This window comes from Molothrus aeneus, chromosome 17 (assembly GCF_037042795.1).
Source record: "Molothrus aeneus isolate 106 chromosome 17, BPBGC_Maene_1.0, whole genome shotgun sequence".
NCBI classification, from domain to species: Eukaryota; Metazoa; Chordata; class Aves; order Passeriformes; family Icteridae; genus Molothrus; species Molothrus aeneus.
Window position 1 is genome coordinate 8,212,225 of NC_089662.1, and position 17,090 is coordinate 8,229,314.

A 17,090-nucleotide genomic window follows, 5' to 3' on the forward strand; every position below is an offset into this window, starting at 1 on the left:
TTCCAGAGCCAGGTGCTCACCTGGGAAAAGGGTTTGGGTTTGGTGAAAACCTCTCCCTCTTTCCCTGCAGCAGGCCCAATCTCCCTGGAGTGGTGCTCCCACTCTTCAGGTCAGAGTATCCTGGGAGACCAAGCACTGCAGACTGCAGAGGGAAGGAGAAACCATTTTTCTTTCCCAAAAGCCATCAGGAATGACTCTGCATCTCACAGCAGAGCTGCTGCCTGTGCCACATGGTCAGAGCTGCTCCAGTGGCAGCAGCTGTGATAACTCATTAATTTTCCTTTCAAGGAGAGAGGCTGTGCGTTGGATTCACCGGGAAAGAGGGAAACAAAAGGCAGCTGGAGGCGGGCAGGAATAAATGGGAGGCAGGGGATATATATACACACTGAAAACAGTCTGTGTGCTGGGATAAATGAGATACAAATCATGCAGGAAATAGTGCTGGAAGAAAGACTGACATGTATTTACCAAACAGGTTTGTCAAAACTCTGGAATAACCATGGGGGCGTGACAAAGGGAGCTGGGAATGTCTGGGAAGCACAATGGGCCCGGGGTCCAGACCCAAACTGGGCGCAGGTTCTACTCTGGCTGTGAATATTTCCCGCATTAACATTTCCCTCCATAAATGCGTATGTGGATCTACCCAGGCTGGATGTTTATAGCACAGGCACATGTGCATCTCTGACGCTCCTGGTCCCCACGGGGGTGTCCGCAGCCGACCCTGGGCGCTCCTGGCCGCGGGCACGGAGCTGCCCAGGAGCCGGTGCCCTGCTGCTCCCCGCGCAGGCTGCGGGATGCGGCGCGGGGGCTCCCGAGACGTTTCCTCCGCAAATAATTTGGGAAGGTTGATCTTGACAGTTACAGCAGGAAGCTGTGGGAAGTGCCATGAGTAACCGGGCTGTGCTGGAGAACGGGACGTGCCGTGCCGTGCCGTGCCAGCCGTCAGCCTCATCTCCCAAAGCCTCCCGGACGCCAGCCACAGCCTGGGAGAGCAGCTCGGGGTGGCTGCTGCTGCTTCTCCACCCCAGCCCCGGCGATTAGGGCCGACCCAGAGGGATTGAAATGGGGCACAGAATTCCGGTTTTTTAATGACTTTACTGTATGAAACTGCGTCACTAATTAGAGGTAGGGATCTCCTCGGAGCTGTACTGCTTAAAATGAAAACTACAACACTGGGGGGACGCCAAGGGCCGGCTGGCTGGTTGCAGCGCGGGGCCGCCCCGGCTCCCACCCTTTCCCTTCCTCCTCCTCCTCCTCCGGGGTTACGCGGGGCGAGGAGCCCAAGGCCACCGGGCACAGGGCACACCCGGCCCGCGGGGTTTCGCAGACAGGGAGGGACCCCAAAACCCGGCTGGTTTCTTGTTTTGAGGTGGCTGCGCCGCTCCGGCAGAGGGGAGTTGCCATAGAAACGGGGGGAAACCCGGCGGGGGGGGGAGGGCGGGGGGAGGCACCCGCGGCGCCGTCGCTTTAAGATCGCAGAGGAGGGAGCAAATTACGCAGCTGCACGGCTCATCCCTCCCTCCCTCCCTTTTCCATCCATCCTTCCCTCCCTCCCTTCGCCATCCCTCCCTCCTCCATCCCTCCCTCATCCCTCCCTCATCCCTCCAGCGCTCCCGGCCGCCCCGCCGCACCCATGGAGGCCGGCGCAGGTGATGGAGGCGGGGGAGGACGCGGGGCGCGGGGTGGGGCGGGGGGCACCGCACCGGGCACCGCACCGGGCACCCCACCGGGCCCCGCGCCGCCGCCGCCGCTCACCGTCCGCTCTCTCCCTTCCCCGGCAGGTCGCTGAGCCCCCCCACCCCGGCGCTGCCGCCCCCGACATCGGCGGGGCCCCGCGCAGGTGAGCGGTGCGGGGCGCGGTGCGGGGGGCGCGGTGCGGGGCCGCCGTGACTCATCCCTTTCTGGCTGCAGTCCGGGCTGGGGGGAGGCGGGGGGCGCAACCGGGTCTGCCAGCGCCGCTCCGCATCGGGGGGCGGGAGCGGGGGGGGTTCCCGGGGCACAGGGTGCTCGGGCGGGTCACGCATCGGGCCCGCAGCACACCCGCATTGCGTGTGCCAGACCCCCGCGGCACACAGCAGAGCCGTGCTGCTGCACCAGAGCCCACGGCGTGCGCTGGACCCCCGAGGCACGCACTGCGCCCATGTCTGACTTGCCAGACCCATCTCTTATGTACCCTGACCCGCACTGCAAACCCACCTGGACCCCCACCACACCCACCGGTCCTGCTGCACAGCCCTGGAGCGGTGTGACATGCACTAGACCCACACAGCAGCACCAGCCATGCGTTGCACTCACCAAACCTGCACTGCGCTCGCCAGACCCACATCTCATGCACCTGACCCACTTCACGTGCACCAGACCCTTCCTGCACACCCCAGACCCACATTACCTGCACCAGACCCTCCCTGCATGCCCCAGTCCCTCACTGCACACCCCAGACCCACATCTCACACCAGACCCACATCTCATTGCACCAGCTCCTTGTCACACGCATCAGACCCTCCCTGCAAGCACCAGACCCTCACTGCACACCCCAGACCCACATCTCATGTACCAGACCCTCCCTGCATCCACCAACCCCATGTCACATGGACCAGACCCACATCACGTGCACCAGACCATCCCTGCACACCCCAAACCCACATCTCATGCACCAGACTCTCCCTTCAAGCACCAACCCCATGTCTGCTGCTTGTGCAGCATCCCTAAGTGTCTCCGGCACCATGGCGTGTTGCAGGAGCTGGGGCTGCTCTGCAGTTGACATTTTATTATTTAATGGCTTCATGCTCCATCTCCAAGGGACACAGGAACACCCCAGCGGGTTGGTGAGCCGGGTGTTCTGTTCTCTCCTCCCCACAAGGTCAGAGCTGTGGCTGTCACACAGAACCCACTGCTGGGTGCCTGTTCTGCTTATAAAATCCGTGTTCCCACCCTTTCTGGGCAACAGGCACGTTGTGCTATGACCGTGTGCCAGAAGATGCAAATCCTGGTGTCTGGGGGGTCCCAGGGTGGGGGTCAGAGGGGCAGTGCCCGTGCTCCCATCTCAGAGGTGCTGCGGCAGGCAGGAGATGTGGTGTGTGGTTAAAGTAGGCCATTCCAGCCGTGTGGAGAGCAGGGCTAATCCCCCGGCACCGCCGTCATTCCCAGCCCTCGCTCAAGGTGGATGGATGGTGGTTAGGGGAGACCTGCTTCCGCCGAGGCTCGGAGGGGAGGCGGAGCTGTTGCACTGGAAGCTGGGTTTGTCTTCCAGGTTTTTGCCTTTGTACCTCAAAGGAGTGGGCTGTTCCTTGTGCTTCACACAGCTCGGCTCGGCTCCTGCCAGAGCACCTCTGCAGGATGGGCTGTGCGGTGGGATGTCACCTCCATCCCATCCTGCTGACCTTCCTGGCCTGGGGTGAGAGCACGGGGTCTGCATCCTGGTGTCCCACTCCTGCTCTCGTGCTGCTACAGCACTTGCCATGGAGCTCTTTTCCCATTTCCCTTTGGCTCCAGAGTCCCCAGGGAGAGCCCAGCCTTTGCCCTCTGGTCAAGCACCTTATTTTAGCTAATGAGAGCTGGGAATTGCCACCTCCCCATTTGGAGTTGCAGCCAGGTCAGCTGGAAAAGTGATGAGCTGCATAACCCGAGCTTTCCAAATGGTGTCTGTTTTCCTGTAATCTCTGGATGTCGAGTCAGCATTTTACAACAAACAGGAGAATAAAAGGAGATGCTCCTGCCTTTTGGAATGGGATACAGCCACTCTTAGCAACATTGATTTTTCTGGTGCTGTTGCATAAACACCCCATGGGGTTTGTCTCTGCTCTGAGCTGGATTTAGCAGTGGCTTGGGCAGTGCTGGGTTAGCAGTTGGATTTGAAGGTATTAAAGGTATTTTCCTACCTAAATGGGTCTGTGATTCCATGATCTCCCTCTGCCTGGGACCCAGGTGAAGTTTTGGGATGAACCCATCTACACCAGAGCAGAGGCTCCCAGCCTCTGGAGATATTGCCACATCCTTGTAATCTTCTTGGAGCAAAAGCAAAGCAATCCCTGTATCCCAAAAATCCCCCATGGCAGGAAGAGGACACAGTCATGGATGTTTGCCCCCAGCTGCCCAGGTGGTGGCCCCAGTGCTGACCCCCTCCTGCACCAGGACTTCTGCCAGCCCTGGCTGCTGGATCCTGCTCTTGCCCATTGCAACCCATCTGTATCCCAGTCCCTTTTCCAGTGCAAGCAGCCCTGGCATTGCCACTGTCCAGGAGCAAGGGCTCTGCCCCACATCACCTGCTTCTTGTTGGCCACATCCAGCACTTTGCTTATTTTTAGAGCGTAGAAAAGCAGAGCCGGTGTCAGGAAGGCAGGGTGGGTGCTTGGGAGCCCTTTTTGTCCCCTGGAAAAACAAAGCTGTGGTTTCCCTCTCCATGTTCCCTCTGCTTTTAATCTTGCTCATCCTGGGAGGCTGAAGATGTCCCAGGGGACCCATGGGGACACCACGGTTCTCTCCCAGGTCTCTGCAGTGGGTGAAGCTGCTCTCAGACGCTCGGGCTCAGTGCCACCATTGCAAAAGATTCCTCACACAGGATGTGCCAAGGGAAACACAGGAATCCAGCAGCAGGCAGCATGATGGGAGCCTCGACAAAGGAAGCAGTGAGCGAGAAATCCAGGGAAATGTGGCAGCTGCTGGCACAGCAGTGTTGTGCTGAGGGTTGACACTGGCAGTGAGCTGCAGGCTGTCACACCTCTCTGTTCCCTGTGGGCATGGGGTGAGCTGGCAGCAGCTGGATCCCTCTGAATCCCACAGAAGCTGAGCTTTGGGGGCTGATGGGAGCAAACTCTTGAGCCTGCAGCCATGAAACCCTCAGAGGAACAAGCTGAGGAACCATCAGAGGCTTCACTGAGCCAGTGATGAGGGTCTCTCCAGGGGTCTTGTGTCCCTGTTTCCCATGTGAGAAGCATCTAGGAAGGGCCATACCTGCCCAGCCTGGTTTGTCCATCACTGGCACAGCCAGGGGATCCAGCAAGGAGTGGGGAAGTGTCAGGATTTGGGGCAAAGAAGCATCTCTGTGGGGCAGTGTTCCAGCTGAGCCTGGGGAAATCTTCCTGTGGGGCACCAGGGTGAGCCCCCACTCTGTGCCTGCTCTGCCATCCATCACTGTCACAGTGTGATCAGTAGCTCAGCAGGAGCTGGGGACCCACCAGAAGATGAGTGTCACCCCCCCAGGACAGTTGCAGTGTGGGGGACTTGTCCTGATTCTGCATCCCAGCCCTCTGTGGGGGATCCTCTTTCTCATGCTGTAGCTCCAGCTGTTTCCTTATCAAGGCCCATTGCTTTTACTTATCAGGAATTCTCCAGGCTGATTCCACTGCATGGAACAAACCCTGGTTTGTGCTGTTGTTTGTAAAAGCTCTGCCCTTCTGCTCCACACGTCCTGGAGCCTCACAGGGAGTGTTGCTGTCAGCAGCACCAGCAGCACACTGGTCTTTGCAGTGGGCAGTGCCCACCCTGCCCAGCCCTCAAGCTGCATTTTAGGGGATTTGCAGGGTGCTGGAGCACAGGCAGGTGGTTTGCAGGACAGCCTCTGGGTTTGGTGTAAGCTGGAGTGTTGGACCCTGGCCCATGCTGGCATTCCCAGGCAGGAAGGGCAGACACAGGGGTGCTGTGCTGAGCAGGGCCCTACTGCTCCCCCAGAATGGAGACAATCCAGTGCCCCCAAGTCACCTTGGTCTTGGTCCATGAATTGCCCTGACCACCCCTGCTGTGGAGACAGGCTGGGAGAGCTGGTGGAGCTCTGATGAGACCTTAAGAGCCTCTTCCACTGCCTAAAGGGGTTCCAAGAGAACTGCAAAGAGACTTTGGACAAGGACATGGAGTGGCAGGACAAGGGAATGGCTTCCCACTGCTAGAGGGCAGTCAGATGGGATATTTGGAAAAAATTATTCCTTGTGAGGGTGGTGAGGCCCTGGCACAGGTTGCCCAGAGAAGCAGTGGATGCCCCACCCTTGGAAATGTTCAAGGCCAGGTTGACAGGGCTTGGGGCATCCTGGGATAGTGGAAGATTTCCCTGCCCATGGCAGAGGGTTGGAATGAGATGATCCTTCGGGTCCCTTCCAACCCAAACCATTCTGTCTTTTTAACCCCCTGCTATGGGCAGGGATGCCACCCAAGACCAGGGTTAATCCTGGATTTACCCTTGCTTTCCTGGTGGGGCTGCATTGGTGCTGCAACTACTCATCCTGGTCCATCTGAGGGGGTTATTCTGAGTGCAGATCTGTAATTTCCTCTGCCTATAGTAGCCACATACCAGATGGGAAGGTGTGTGTTCAGCTTTGGTGCTGAATCTGCCCACCCTGCCTGTCCTGGGCAGCCTCTGGGCACAGTAAGGCTCCTGGGGAGACTGAAGTGGTGAAGTGGCCCATTGATCCTTTGGGAATAATGACAATTTATTATCACAGATTAAATTCCAGACAACCTGGGTGCTGTGGGAGGCATCAAGCCTTGGTGTGGGCACCAGGCAAGTCTGCAGCAGTGGGAAGAGGAGGAAATGAGGTCCTCAGACATGAGGCCAAATCCAGGTGTCCCCACAGAGCCATTCCAGGCTGTTGTGCTGGCAGCAGGTGCCTGGGGTGTGGTGTGGGGTGCTCTCAGGAGCCCCATTTGCTGGTCACACATGTGCCATCTGCAGTGCTGGCACTTGCTGATGTCAGTGGGGCACAGAGGGACCCCTGCACAGAGCAGTGTGCCATGAGGGTGACCTTGACATGAGTGGGGAAGATCCAGGTCCAGCTGAGCTGATGATGGGCACCCCTGGGATTATACCAGATACCACTGGACTGCAGGGAGAGGGTGAGGAATCAACCCTCTCAAATCTCCCTAAATCCCTGCTGGAGAGCTGTGCTGCTGGAGGGTGACAGAGAATCCTGGAGGATGCTCCTGCCAGCCTGAGGCCATGCACAGCTCTTGGTGGATGCTGATTCACGCTGCTGCAGTAGCAGAGCTTGCTGCCCACTTGGGAGCAGTGATCCAGCAGGACAGAACACTGCCTTTCCCAGCCCAGGTCATCTCCAGGCATATCCATCCCAGGTGGGAGCAGCAGGATCCCCAAATCCTTCTTGCAGTGTCCCAGGGGTGCTGGCACCCCTCTGCATGGGGCACTGTGCCTGCTGGGACTTGGGACTTCACAGCACCAGTGCTCTGGGATTTTTGGTGCCCTCGTTTGGGGATCAGGGAGCAGCAAATCCTGGACAGAGGAGGGACCTGAGCTGGCCAGGGTGGGTCTTGAGGTATCCTGGAAAAAAACAGAAAAATCACCTGGGGTTGCAGATGTGGAAGGCTGCACTAGGGTGAGCTGGATGTGCCCCCCTTCCTGTGCTGCCTCCCCTGTTGTCCCACCCCTCACACTCCCCTGGAGCAGGGCCAGCAGCATGGAGTGTTTCCTGTCACCCATCGATTGTCTGTTGGCAGGTCCCATCTCCTGCACTGCTCTGCCAAAATCTGAGATAAATGCTGGCATTGGGAATAAGTCTGGGGGGGCCCCCGTGCTGCCCCCATCCCCATCAGTCTCTGGCAGTCTGGGAGCACAGTGGGAATCCCAGCAGTGCCATGGGGTGCTCAGCAGGATGTGGGTGCTGAGCAGATGCTTCCCTCATTCCCTCACGTCCTGCGTGTGCCCGAGGTGCTGCAAGCCTCTGGATCTGGCCTATTTATTTACAGGAAAGGAGGCTCTGTGTTTCCCTAGGGATTAGCAGCTGCTGCCTCATCATGCAGGGATCTGTTCTTCCTCACCTGATTTCACTGCTGAATGGGGGATTTGCACTTAATTAAGGAAAAGCAGGCACCCAGCCCACTGCAGGGAGAGCTGCCTGCCCGGGGAGCTCCATGGCTGGGTCAGAGCCCTGGTACCATCTCTGCCCCCAGTAATGCCCCCACTGCAGGCACTCTGTGTCCCTGTGGCATTGCCCCGCTTCCTGACAGGGATGGGGATCTGGGAGCAGGGGGAAGTTTGTCCCATGATGGGAAAGGGGCTCCAGACCATGGGCAGGCTTCTGCTCTGCTTCTGATCTGCCTTTTAAATTAAGAACACCCTTGCCCTGTGCCCACAGGATCCCGGTGGGACCACAGGCATGCAGCATTCTGGCATTTCTGGGCTACGGGAGACAAGTGGGAAGCCCAGCCCTGATGTTCAGGGCATGCTGTCCTCACGTGTCCCTGTACTGGTGGCCCTGGGGACTGTACTGATGCCCTGGTGCCAGGGCTCACCCCACAGGGGCCCCATCTCATCAGGGCCACTTTCCTGCCTTCACCTGCTCTCTCTGTTGCCTTTGCCTGCAGTTCCCTGTGCCCAGGAGCCGTGGCACTGTGGCCATGTCCGTGCCGGGGAGCAGACGCGCGTCCACGGGATCACGAAGGTGAATATGCTTCAGCCTCTGGCCTCGGGACTGGACTCCAGCGCCTGCAGCCGGGATGAGACGCTCCCCACGATCCCCACACCTCCACCACCAGCTGCCACTTCGCAGCACCAGCCCCCAACCCAGCTTTCGGGGGTTTGCATGGCACTGCCCGCTGCACAGCACTTCCCTGTCCGTGCATGCAGCTCCCCGAGTGCTGCACGCCCTGTCCCTCTGTCCGTCTGTGCCACAGCCAGGACCGACCCCTCCGTCCGTCCAGGCGAAGGCAGGCAGTGGTGGAGAGCACTGGGTTGGGGCAATGAAACTGGGAGGTATGTTAGCCCTTGGAAAATGTCTCCTTGAGCTGAGTGGTAAAGAGAGAAAAAGAGGGAAAAAGCTTTTGTTCCCCTGCCAATGTCTCCATGACCTGGACTGCCCTTATGGAGGTGCAGGCTCAGCGTGGGCAGGGAGAGCAGGCAGAGCTGCCCACGTCTAGGTGATGCTCTGGCAAGTGTGGCTGGAGCTATGCTGGGACCTGCTCCCAGGGGACTCTTATGGGGCTTCCAAGGGGATCCCAGGGGCTCCCAAGATCCTCAGGGTGCGAGGATGCTGTGCCAGCATCCATGGGCTGCCAGGCCAGGGAAGGGGGAGTGGGTGGAGGACATCCCCCCCAGCCCTGCCTTTGTGCCCGTCGCCATGTCCGTGCGATTTTGATCCCTGCTGTTTGTTTTGTCCTTTTGTCTTGTGTGTTCTCGGTGTGGTGGTTGGCAGTCGCGGGGTTTATGGACGGAGTGGCTTTGCCTCCTTCTTTAAGTCTTCAGCGCCCTCAGCCACTCGGCCTGAGACACAGCCTCTTCTCCCTGCCTCCAGGCGCCCCTCGCCCCCCGGGAGGGACACCTACGGCACCTCCTCGCTGAGCAGCAGCAGCAATTCTGGCTCCTGCAAGGGCAGCGACAGCAGCCCCACCCCAAGGTAACCCATCGCCCGTGGCCCCAGGGTGGCTGCTGGGTGCCCCCGGGCAGGGGGAGCAGTCCCCCCGTGCTGCCGGTGCCGGTGCCAGCGGGGACAGGAGCGCAGGGGCCGCTGCAGCGAGGCTGTGCGCTTGGTGGCCGGGGGAGCCGGAGCTGCCGGAGCTGCTGGTGTCTCCACAGACCCTCACCACCCTCCTCCTCCAAACCTCTCCGCCGCCGTTGTTGTGTCGTCTCCCTCCCTGTCCCCCCGCCTGCCACCCAGGGATCCCCCGTCCTCTTCCCTCCGTCCTGCTGTGGCTGTGGCTTGCACGCTGCACGCTCCCTCCCGCCACTCCCACCTTCCAAGGAGCACCCGGATCCTTCCAGGCTAAAGGCACGAGGGCAAGAGCTTCGCTTCCATCCCCTTGTGTTGCCCGGCAAAGGTTTGGCAAGAGCTGGTGGCCCCCTGGCTTCTCAGCAGGGAGCTCCGGGTGTGTTCGGGGCACAAGCAGCCAGCACTGAGCACCAGCCCCAGCCCTGCAGGCACAGCAGCCCGTGGTGCCCTGCTCATCACCTGCCTGCCCCCTGCCAGCTCCCAGAGGTGGAATCATTCTGGGAGGATCTGAGGGGCCCGAGTGTGACATGGTGAGCAGGTCCCATGCGTGCTGCAGCCAGGGGCAGTGGCCCTCCCGCTGCCATGGGGCATTCCAAGGCATGGATGCTTCTCACACAATGCTTCTGGACATGGCTAAAGGCTGCTGGGCTGATGGACATCATGCAGGGGTGCTTTGGGACGCCTCCTTTCCATTCATAGGGAGTTTGGTCCCCCCACTGCCATGCCAGAGCCACTCATGCAGCTCCCACCTCTCCACGTGCCTCCCAGCTTGGCCATGGAGCCCTGGCCAGCCCCTGTTCTCTGCACTGTCCCAGGCTTTGGCCCAGAGATGTCACTTCATCTCCCCCAGTGCCAATGGTGGCATAAGGAGGGTCCAGACTGCTGCTGGCCCAGCCCAGAGCAGATGCTGGATTTCCTGGCTTGCTCCCCATGGGCAGGACAGCCACTATCTCCAGACCGACTCCATCCCAAACCTTTCCATTCCCCATCTTGTGCCTCCATCTCTGGTGGGGCCCATCCCACCCTGGGGTCTCCATCCACATCAGTTGTTTACAGGAAGGTCTCTCTGGGCACACAGAGACCTTGGTGGCCCTGGTTTTGCTCATGGCCCAGCGAAGTCCCCAGCACCACAGAGCACTCAGCACCTGACAGCAGCACTGGTGTGTCCAGGAGCTGCACCCACCCTCCTGCCAGGGCACAGCACAGCACTGAAGACACCCACCCAGTCTGTCCTGCCAGAGGCACAGCACACAAGACACCCACCCTGCCCCTCTCACCAGGGCACAGCACCCTCATGCACCCACCCTGTCCCTCCCTCTCTCAGAGCTCCTTTGGGGTGTATTATGGGGCTGCACCCCAAGAGCAGGCCTTAGAACACCTGGGTCAAGCCTGTGCTGACCCTGGCACTGGCAGTGGGTGACATCTGTGTCCCTGCAGGCGCTCGTCCAAGTACAACCTGTGCAGTGACAACCATGGGATAAAGCCCCCGACGCCGGAGCAGTACCTGACGCCCCTGCAGCAGAAGGAGGTCTGCATCCGGCACCTGAAGGCTCGCCTGAAGGACACACAGGAGCGGCTGCAGGACAGGTGAGCCGTGGGAAGGGTGCCAGCACCAGCCATTGCCACCCACTGTGGAAGCTCCTGTCTGGGACTGCTCCTTCTAGGTTCTCAGTTCCCAGCATGGCACCTTGTCCTCGTGCTCGTGCCCAGGGACCAAGGGCACAGCTGTACCACAGCATTGCTGGCACCTGGGATCTGGCACTGCTGGCATGTGGGATCTGGCACTGCTTCCTGTCCCACCTGGGAGCTGCAGATGTGGGAGCCCCATGTCCCACCTGCAGTGGCTGCCTTCTCCCCTCATCCTAAGTCCCTGCCATGCTTTTGCTGAATTTCAGCGTCAGAGGGTGGCTAATCCCCATCTGCTCCTCTCAGGCTTAGGCACGGCCCCGCTGCCGTGCCAGCTGCCACGCGCCTGCCCGGGGCACCTGCCCACCCCCACGCAGCCCTCAGGGGACCTGGGCACTGCAGCCTCTCAGGGAGAAGGCTGAGCATCACTTGCAGGGATCCCTGAGCTCCCACTGCTCCAAACAGTGCTGCCAGGGGGCCCTGAGCATCAGTCCTGAGGGTTCCCGAGCATAAATCATAAAAGTCCCTGAGTATCATTCCTGAGGGTCCCTAAGCATCCATCCTTGGGGTCCCTGAGTATCACTCCTAAGGGTCCCTAAGCATCCATCCTTGGGATCCCTAAATGTGTCACTCCTGAGGGTCCCTAAGCATCACTCCTGAGGGTCCCTAAACCACTGGATCCATCCCTTGTTCCCAGTTGGGAGTGTCACTGGGTGATCTGGTTGCAGCCCAGCGCTGGGCACAGAGGGCAGGGCTGTCCCCGCAGCCCCCTCAGCGCCGCGGTGGTGCCCTCCCGTCTCCGCAGGGATGCTGAGATCGAGGACCTGAAGACGCAGCTGTCACGGATGCAGGAGGACTGGATCGAGGAGGAGTGCCACCGCGTGGAGGCCCAGCTGGCGCTCAAAGAGGCTCGCAAGGAGATCAAGCAGCTGAAGCAGGTCATCGACACAGTGAAGAACAACCTACTGGAGAAGGACAAAGGCCTCCAGAAGTATTTTGTGGACATTAACATCCAGAACAAGAAGCTGGAGACGCTGCTGCACAGCATGGAGGTGGCACAGAACGGGGCGCTGAAGGAGGAGGGCGCCGGCGAGTCGGCCGGGGGGTCCCCGGCGCGATCCCTCACCCGCAGCTCCACCTACACCAAGCTGAGCGACCAGGGAGCCGGGGACCGCAACGTGGGCGGCTCGCAGACCATCTCGCTGGACGAGGGTGCCGACAGTGGCTTCGTGGGGATGGAGGAGGCTCCGGGCCACACGGACCCGCTGGAGGTGGGGGGCGAGCCCGGCACCCGCCTGCCCCCCAGCAACACCTACGAGAAGGTGCTGGGACTGCGGAGCAGCGTGGAGGCAGGGGTGCAGGCCAGCTGCATGCAGGAGCGGGCCATCCAGACGGACTTCGTGCCCTGCCAGCCCGACCTGGACACCATCCTAGAGAAGGTGATGAAGTCCCAGGCTTGCAGCTTGGGCAGCCCCACCTCCGCCTGGGTCTCTGAAATGGAAGACACGATGCCCGTCCCCGAGCTCGCCAACCCCACCGGGACCACGGACCTGATGGTGGCCGAGCCCGACGCCGCGACGGCGGCTGCCAGTGCCGAGGGGGGTGTCCCCTGCAACCCGGCGGTGCGGCAGCCCCCCAGCGCCAGCCCCTCGGTGGCCATCGCCTGCGTGGCGGAGGAGGAGCTGATGGAGGTGACCGGCTGCGAGACCAACCCTTCCAAGAGCTACTGGAGCCGCCACTTCATCGTGGATCTGCTGGCGGTGGTGGTGCCGGCGGTGCCCACGGTGGCCTGGCTGTGCCGCTCGCAGCGGCGGCAGGGCCAGCCCATCTACAACATCAGCTCGCTGCTGCGGGGCTGCTGCACCGTCGCCCTGCACTCCATCCGCAGGATGGGCTGTCGCCCCGTCGCCAGCCCCGGCCCCGGAGGCGCTGCCCAGCCCTGACCCCTCCGGCGCCCTCCACCCGCCCCCACGGACCCGACTGCTGATTGTAAAGCCCCGGCGTGGCACTGGCGGGTGGGAAGGGGCCGAGGGGTCTGTGGGTGCATCGAGGTGTGCTGCCTCCCCCCCCAGCTCCTGGAGGAGGGAAAGAACCGTTGTTGGAAGAGGGGCACCCAGCGTCAGCCCCCGCCGATGGACACCCCTGCCTGTGCCTCTGGCTGCGGGGCGCCGTGGGGCTGCACCCGCCAGGGGGGCTCTCCCTCCATCGCACTTGCTTTTTGTTTGTCGCCGGGTTATCCCCGGGGCCAGCCGTGCCACGGGCGGGTGATGGCGAGGAGCCGCTGGCAGCGTGGAGCGCTGGGGATGCAGCGGCTCCTGGCTCCAGGTGCGGTGTCTGTCTGTGGGCAGGGGGATGGGGGGTTCCTGACCACACACAGGGATCAGCTCCGGAGCGGATCGGGCCAGCCCCCCATTCCCTAGGAGATGCCTCTCCACACTGGGATGGAACTGGGCTGCAGATCACGCACGGAGCCCTCCGAGGAAGCCGTGGGCTCTCCCTCCCTTTGCTTTGCACTATATTCACTTTTTTTTGGGTACAGACTGAAGCCCGGCTCTTGGGACTCTGGCTGCCGGGCAGCGGGACCGGGGGCTCCTGCAGTTCTGCCCGCCGCGATGCTGGTGATCCCAGCACCTGCTGGAGCTCGGATGCCTTTGCTGGGGTGCGGGCAGTGCCGTGCAGGCAGAGCCAAGCCCTTTGCCGCCCCGGCCCGCCCAAACCCCCGCTTTGCTGGCGACCTCCGGAAAAATGCCTTTTTTGTTGTTGTTGTTGAAACACAAAGACAGCAAGGATTGCTCAGCGGGGCTGTTGGGGCGCGGGACTTGGGGCTCCCCCGGGCGTGCCGCACCCCCACCCCACGAATGTCTGTGGTTTCTTCGTGACTTGAACTAACAGTGTTTCCCCCCAACCCCGACCCAGTCCCGCTCCCCCACCCACGGGTGCCACTGGCCAGGTGCCCTGGCAGCCGGTGACGCTCCACACGCCGGCGTCCAGCGGTCCCCAGAGGGGCACATGCCACATCCTGTGTGCCCCACACTTCCCTGCATCCCCCTTCTGCCAGCTCTGCCTGTGCTGGGGGGCAGTGGGGACAGCAGCTCTGCCACCAGCACAGCACCAGGTGCTGGGGGAAGGATCTGGGGAGCAGCAGTGTCCAGGGCAGATGTAAGTGGAGCTGGGATATTCGCCTCTCGTGCAATGTATTTGTGGATCTGTGTACACGTCTGTTAGGCTATCCAAAGCTTTGCCAAGAAATAAATGTAACGACTATATTTGAAAGACAAATCTATATAATATATTTTTTAAATACAGAACTGAAAAAGCTGTAACCCCCCTCTTCTTGTTTCCCCTGTCCTGTACTCGCTGTCTGTGGTGGATGTAATAAATGTCACTGGGTCTGTGTCTGCTTCGGCTGGAGCCAACCCTTGGCATCTGCCCTGAGGGGGTGGCCCAAGCAGGGACATGGTGACAGTGGGACCCTGGTACAGGACATCTGCCCCATCCTTGCTGAGGAGAGGAGGAACCACCCAGCAGCCACCAGACTCTGATGGGATAAGGAGTTTTGTGCTAGAATAGCTCCTTTGGAGGTGCTGTGGGATCCGCTCAGCAGGCCCTGGGCTTCCAGCATCAGCTCCAGAACAGCAGCAATGGTGTCACAGGTCAGGGATGGAGTGGTCCATGGATGACTTCACCAGCCCTGATGAGAGCCTGAGCAGAGGGAAGAGAGGTCAGTGGGGGGAGCCCGGGGGTCCCTGTGGGGTGTGGGGGTCCCTGCAGCCCCACGTTCTCACCGTTTGACCATGTGCTCATAGATCACAGTGGGGATGATGGTCAGTGTCACCACGTTCCCAGCCCCTGCCAGCACCTCCATGAGCTGCTTATCCTGCAGGAGAGAGAGAGGGGGAGGTCCATGGGGTGCCCAGCTTTGCTCAGTATCCCCCTCCCTCCTGGATTCTCTGGCCACATCCTGCACCCCCAGGGCACAGCCCTACCTTCATGCCGATGACGTTCTGGCCGTTCACCTCGCAGATGCAGTGGTGGGTGAGGAGCCCGTTGCGGGCGGCCGAGCTGTCCTTGGCCAGCGACACAATCTTCCCCTTCTTCACCACGATGCCGACGTGGCCGGTGCTGTCCTTGTGCACGGTCACGGTGCGCTGGAAAGGCCTGTGGGGGGAGCACCATCAGTGCTGCCACCGGCACTGCCACCCCCACCGGTGCCACCAGGCACTCACCTGTCCCTCACCACCATGACGATTTTTTCAGGGTTGGCCTTCTTCAGGGCGCGCTGTGCCTTGTCACTGCTCCAGCCCGCGCAGTTCTTGCCGTCGATCTGCAGCACCTGGTCCCCGAAGCGCAGCCCCACCAGCGCTGCTGGCGAGTTGGCCTTCACCAGCTGCACGAAGATGCCCTGGGGACGCAGTGGAGTGGTGGCACAGGGCTGGCACAGGCACCAGTGGCCGTGCCGTGCACCATGGTATGCCATGCCGTGCCATCTGCACCCTGCTGTGCTGTGGCACGCTGTGACATTTAACGCCCCACGCTGCTGTGTTGTGATAACGCTGCCACGTCATGCTGCGCTCTACTGTCATGCTTATGCCATGTCACATCATGCCATGACAGTCCTGTGCCATGACACAGCCCCATGCCAGCCCAGCCCCTCACCTGGTCGACGTTCTTCAGCTGCAGCCCCGTCTTGCCCCGCTCGTCCTTGCACAGGTGGATCTCCCGCACGCCCGGTTTGATCTCTGCCCGCCGCAGCCCCGCGCTGTTCCCGCTCAGGGGAGCCACCAGCTGGCCTGGGGAGGGCCCGGCGGGGGTCAGTGCCTGCGGGGGAGCTGCGGGTCAGTGGGGACAGGGGGGACACAGGGCCCTGTGCACCTCAGCCCTTGGGAGTGCTGCATCCCTTTCTCGGGCAGGATGAGAAAGCAGAGGGAGCCCCGTTCAGGCACGGGGAGCCACGAGGGGCAGGGAGCTGCCAGCCCAGACACCTACGGTGCTGTCCTCCGTGCCCAGGTTCTTCTGGATCTCCTCGCTGGAGAGTGCCAGCCCCATGTAGTTCTCCAGCTCGGCCAGGTTGGGGTACAGCACAGGAGGCTCTGAGGGACATACCGAGGGTGGTCTCAGCTCCTGGGGCCCCCAACCCACAGCCAATGCCCCCTCCATCCCAGGAGCCCCCTCAGACAATGGGCCAGCAAAAAGAGACCCCAAAATCCCATCCCCAACCCATGCACTGAGTTGTGGGGGGATCTCAGCTGAGCCCCCCAAAAACTGAGCATCATTGCTCACCCAGAGAGCCCCTGCACAGGGGGAGCTGATCATGTCCCACCTTACCAGTGCCCGAGGTGAGCTTTGGCTTCTCTGTGGCCACTGTGGTGGCAGGGGTCCTCACCCCAGCTGCTGCCTGTGCCTGCCAAGAGACAGCGTGCTCAATGCTGTGCCCCCCACCCTGGGCACCCTCTGAGGCGAGACCCCACAGGGACCCATGGGGCTCTGCTCACCCCCTGTAACACTGCTGAGCTGGCACTGACCTGCAGGACCTGGTGGCCCTTCATGTCCTCCAGGGAGGGGTAGAGTGTTGCCATCGCTGCTGCTGCTGTCTGGGGACAGGGATGAGGTGGTTCAAGGACTGGGCTGCCTCTCTCCAAGCATCCCTCCCAGCCCGTGTACCGGAGATGGGCTGTCACCTGGTGTCTCCAGTGTGACTCAAGGCTATGTCACCAGGGTCACCATCACTTCCTGGTGGCTGGGACACGGATGGCTGTGTGCTGGGCAGGTCCTGCTCCCCACGTCCACCTGCCCCACAGAGCCATCCCAACACCACCCAGACAGAGGAGGGGGATTTTCCATGGGAATGGCTCCTTTGCCCCTCATCAGACCCCTCTGGTCCCCATGTCCAGCTGGCCAGTGGGGCCATTCCAGCATTACCCAGACACAGCAGTGAGATGTCCCATGGGAACAGCCCTCGTACACACCAGCAGCCCCCTCTGCATTTCATGTTGTGCCCAAGGCTGTGTCCCCCAAACCTACTCTATGGCATCTTGT

At 61.1% G+C, this 17,090-nt stretch overlaps 2 protein-coding genes across 10 annotated transcripts; one reads left to right on the plus strand and one right to left on the minus strand.

Annotated features, from left to right (window-relative positions):
* The first annotated feature begins 1,517 nt into the window (after positions 1 to 1,517).
* On the plus strand, positions 1,518 to 14,452 carry SNPH (syntaphilin). 6 transcript variants are annotated; one of them, XM_066561366.1, is made up of 6 exons: positions 1,518 to 1,649; positions 1,782 to 1,840; positions 8,308 to 8,695; positions 9,135 to 9,335; positions 10,866 to 11,015; positions 11,860 to 14,452. In XM_066561366.1, the coding sequence occupies exons 3-6, from the start codon at positions 8,391 to 8,393 to the stop codon at positions 12,995 to 12,997; spliced, it is 1,794 nt and encodes a 597-aa protein (XP_066417463.1). In that variant the 5' UTR covers positions 1,518 to 1,649; positions 1,782 to 1,840; positions 8,308 to 8,390; the 3' UTR covers positions 12,998 to 14,452. The 6 variants fall into 6 exon arrangements, with proteins under 6 accessions (XP_066417463.1, XP_066417462.1, XP_066417464.1 ...); XM_066561365.1 differs by having other exon boundaries at positions 1,595 to 1,649; positions 8,308 to 8,384; XM_066561367.1 differs by having other exon boundaries at positions 1,595 to 1,649; positions 8,308 to 8,384; positions 9,234 to 9,335.
* Positions 14,453 to 14,647: 195 nt separating this feature from the next.
* Positions 14,648 to 16,630, minus strand: SDCBP2 (syndecan binding protein 2). 4 transcript variants are annotated; one of them, XM_066561372.1, is made up of 8 exons: positions 16,577 to 16,630; positions 16,380 to 16,455; positions 16,041 to 16,144; positions 15,711 to 15,872; positions 15,281 to 15,456; positions 15,041 to 15,212; positions 14,840 to 14,931; positions 14,648 to 14,756 (listed from the first exon to the last, which is right to left on the minus strand). In XM_066561372.1, the coding sequence occupies exons 1-8, from the start codon at positions 16,628 to 16,630 to the stop codon at positions 14,702 to 14,704; spliced, it is 891 nt and encodes a 296-aa protein (XP_066417469.1). In that variant the 3' UTR covers positions 14,648 to 14,701. The 4 variants fall into 4 exon arrangements, with proteins under 4 accessions (XP_066417469.1, XP_066417468.1, XP_066417467.1 ...); XM_066561371.1 differs by having other exon boundaries at positions 16,041 to 16,175; positions 16,375 to 16,455; XM_066561370.1 differs by having other exon boundaries at positions 16,380 to 16,473.
* Between the last annotated feature and the right edge of the window lie 460 nt (positions 16,631 to 17,090).

Bases quoted from the DNA above. Each gene is read 5' to 3' on its own strand.
- SNPH (XM_066561366.1), top strand. From the start codon at position 8,391: ATGCTTCAGCCTCTGGCCTCGGGACTGGACTCCAGCGCCTGCAGCCGG. The intron at 8,696-9,134 runs GTATGTTAGCCC...GGTGGTTGGCAG, and splicing joins TGGGGCAATGAAACTGGGAG to TCGCGGGGTTTATGGACGGA. The intron at 9,336-10,865 runs GTAACCCATCGC...GTGTCCCTGCAG, and splicing joins GACAGCAGCCCCACCCCAAG to GCGCTCGTCCAAGTACAACC.
- SDCBP2 (XM_066561371.1), bottom strand. From the start codon at position 16,630: ATGGCAACACTCTACCCCTCCCTGGAGGACATGAAGGGCCACCAGGTC. The intron at 15,213-15,280 runs GTGAGTGCCTGG...CTCCCCCCACAG, and splicing joins GTCATGGTGGTGAGGGACAG to GCCTTTCCAGCGCACCGTGA. The intron at 14,932-15,040 runs GTAGGGCTGTGC...TCTCTCCTGCAG, and splicing joins AGAACGTCATCGGCATGAAG to GATAAGCAGCTCATGGAGGT.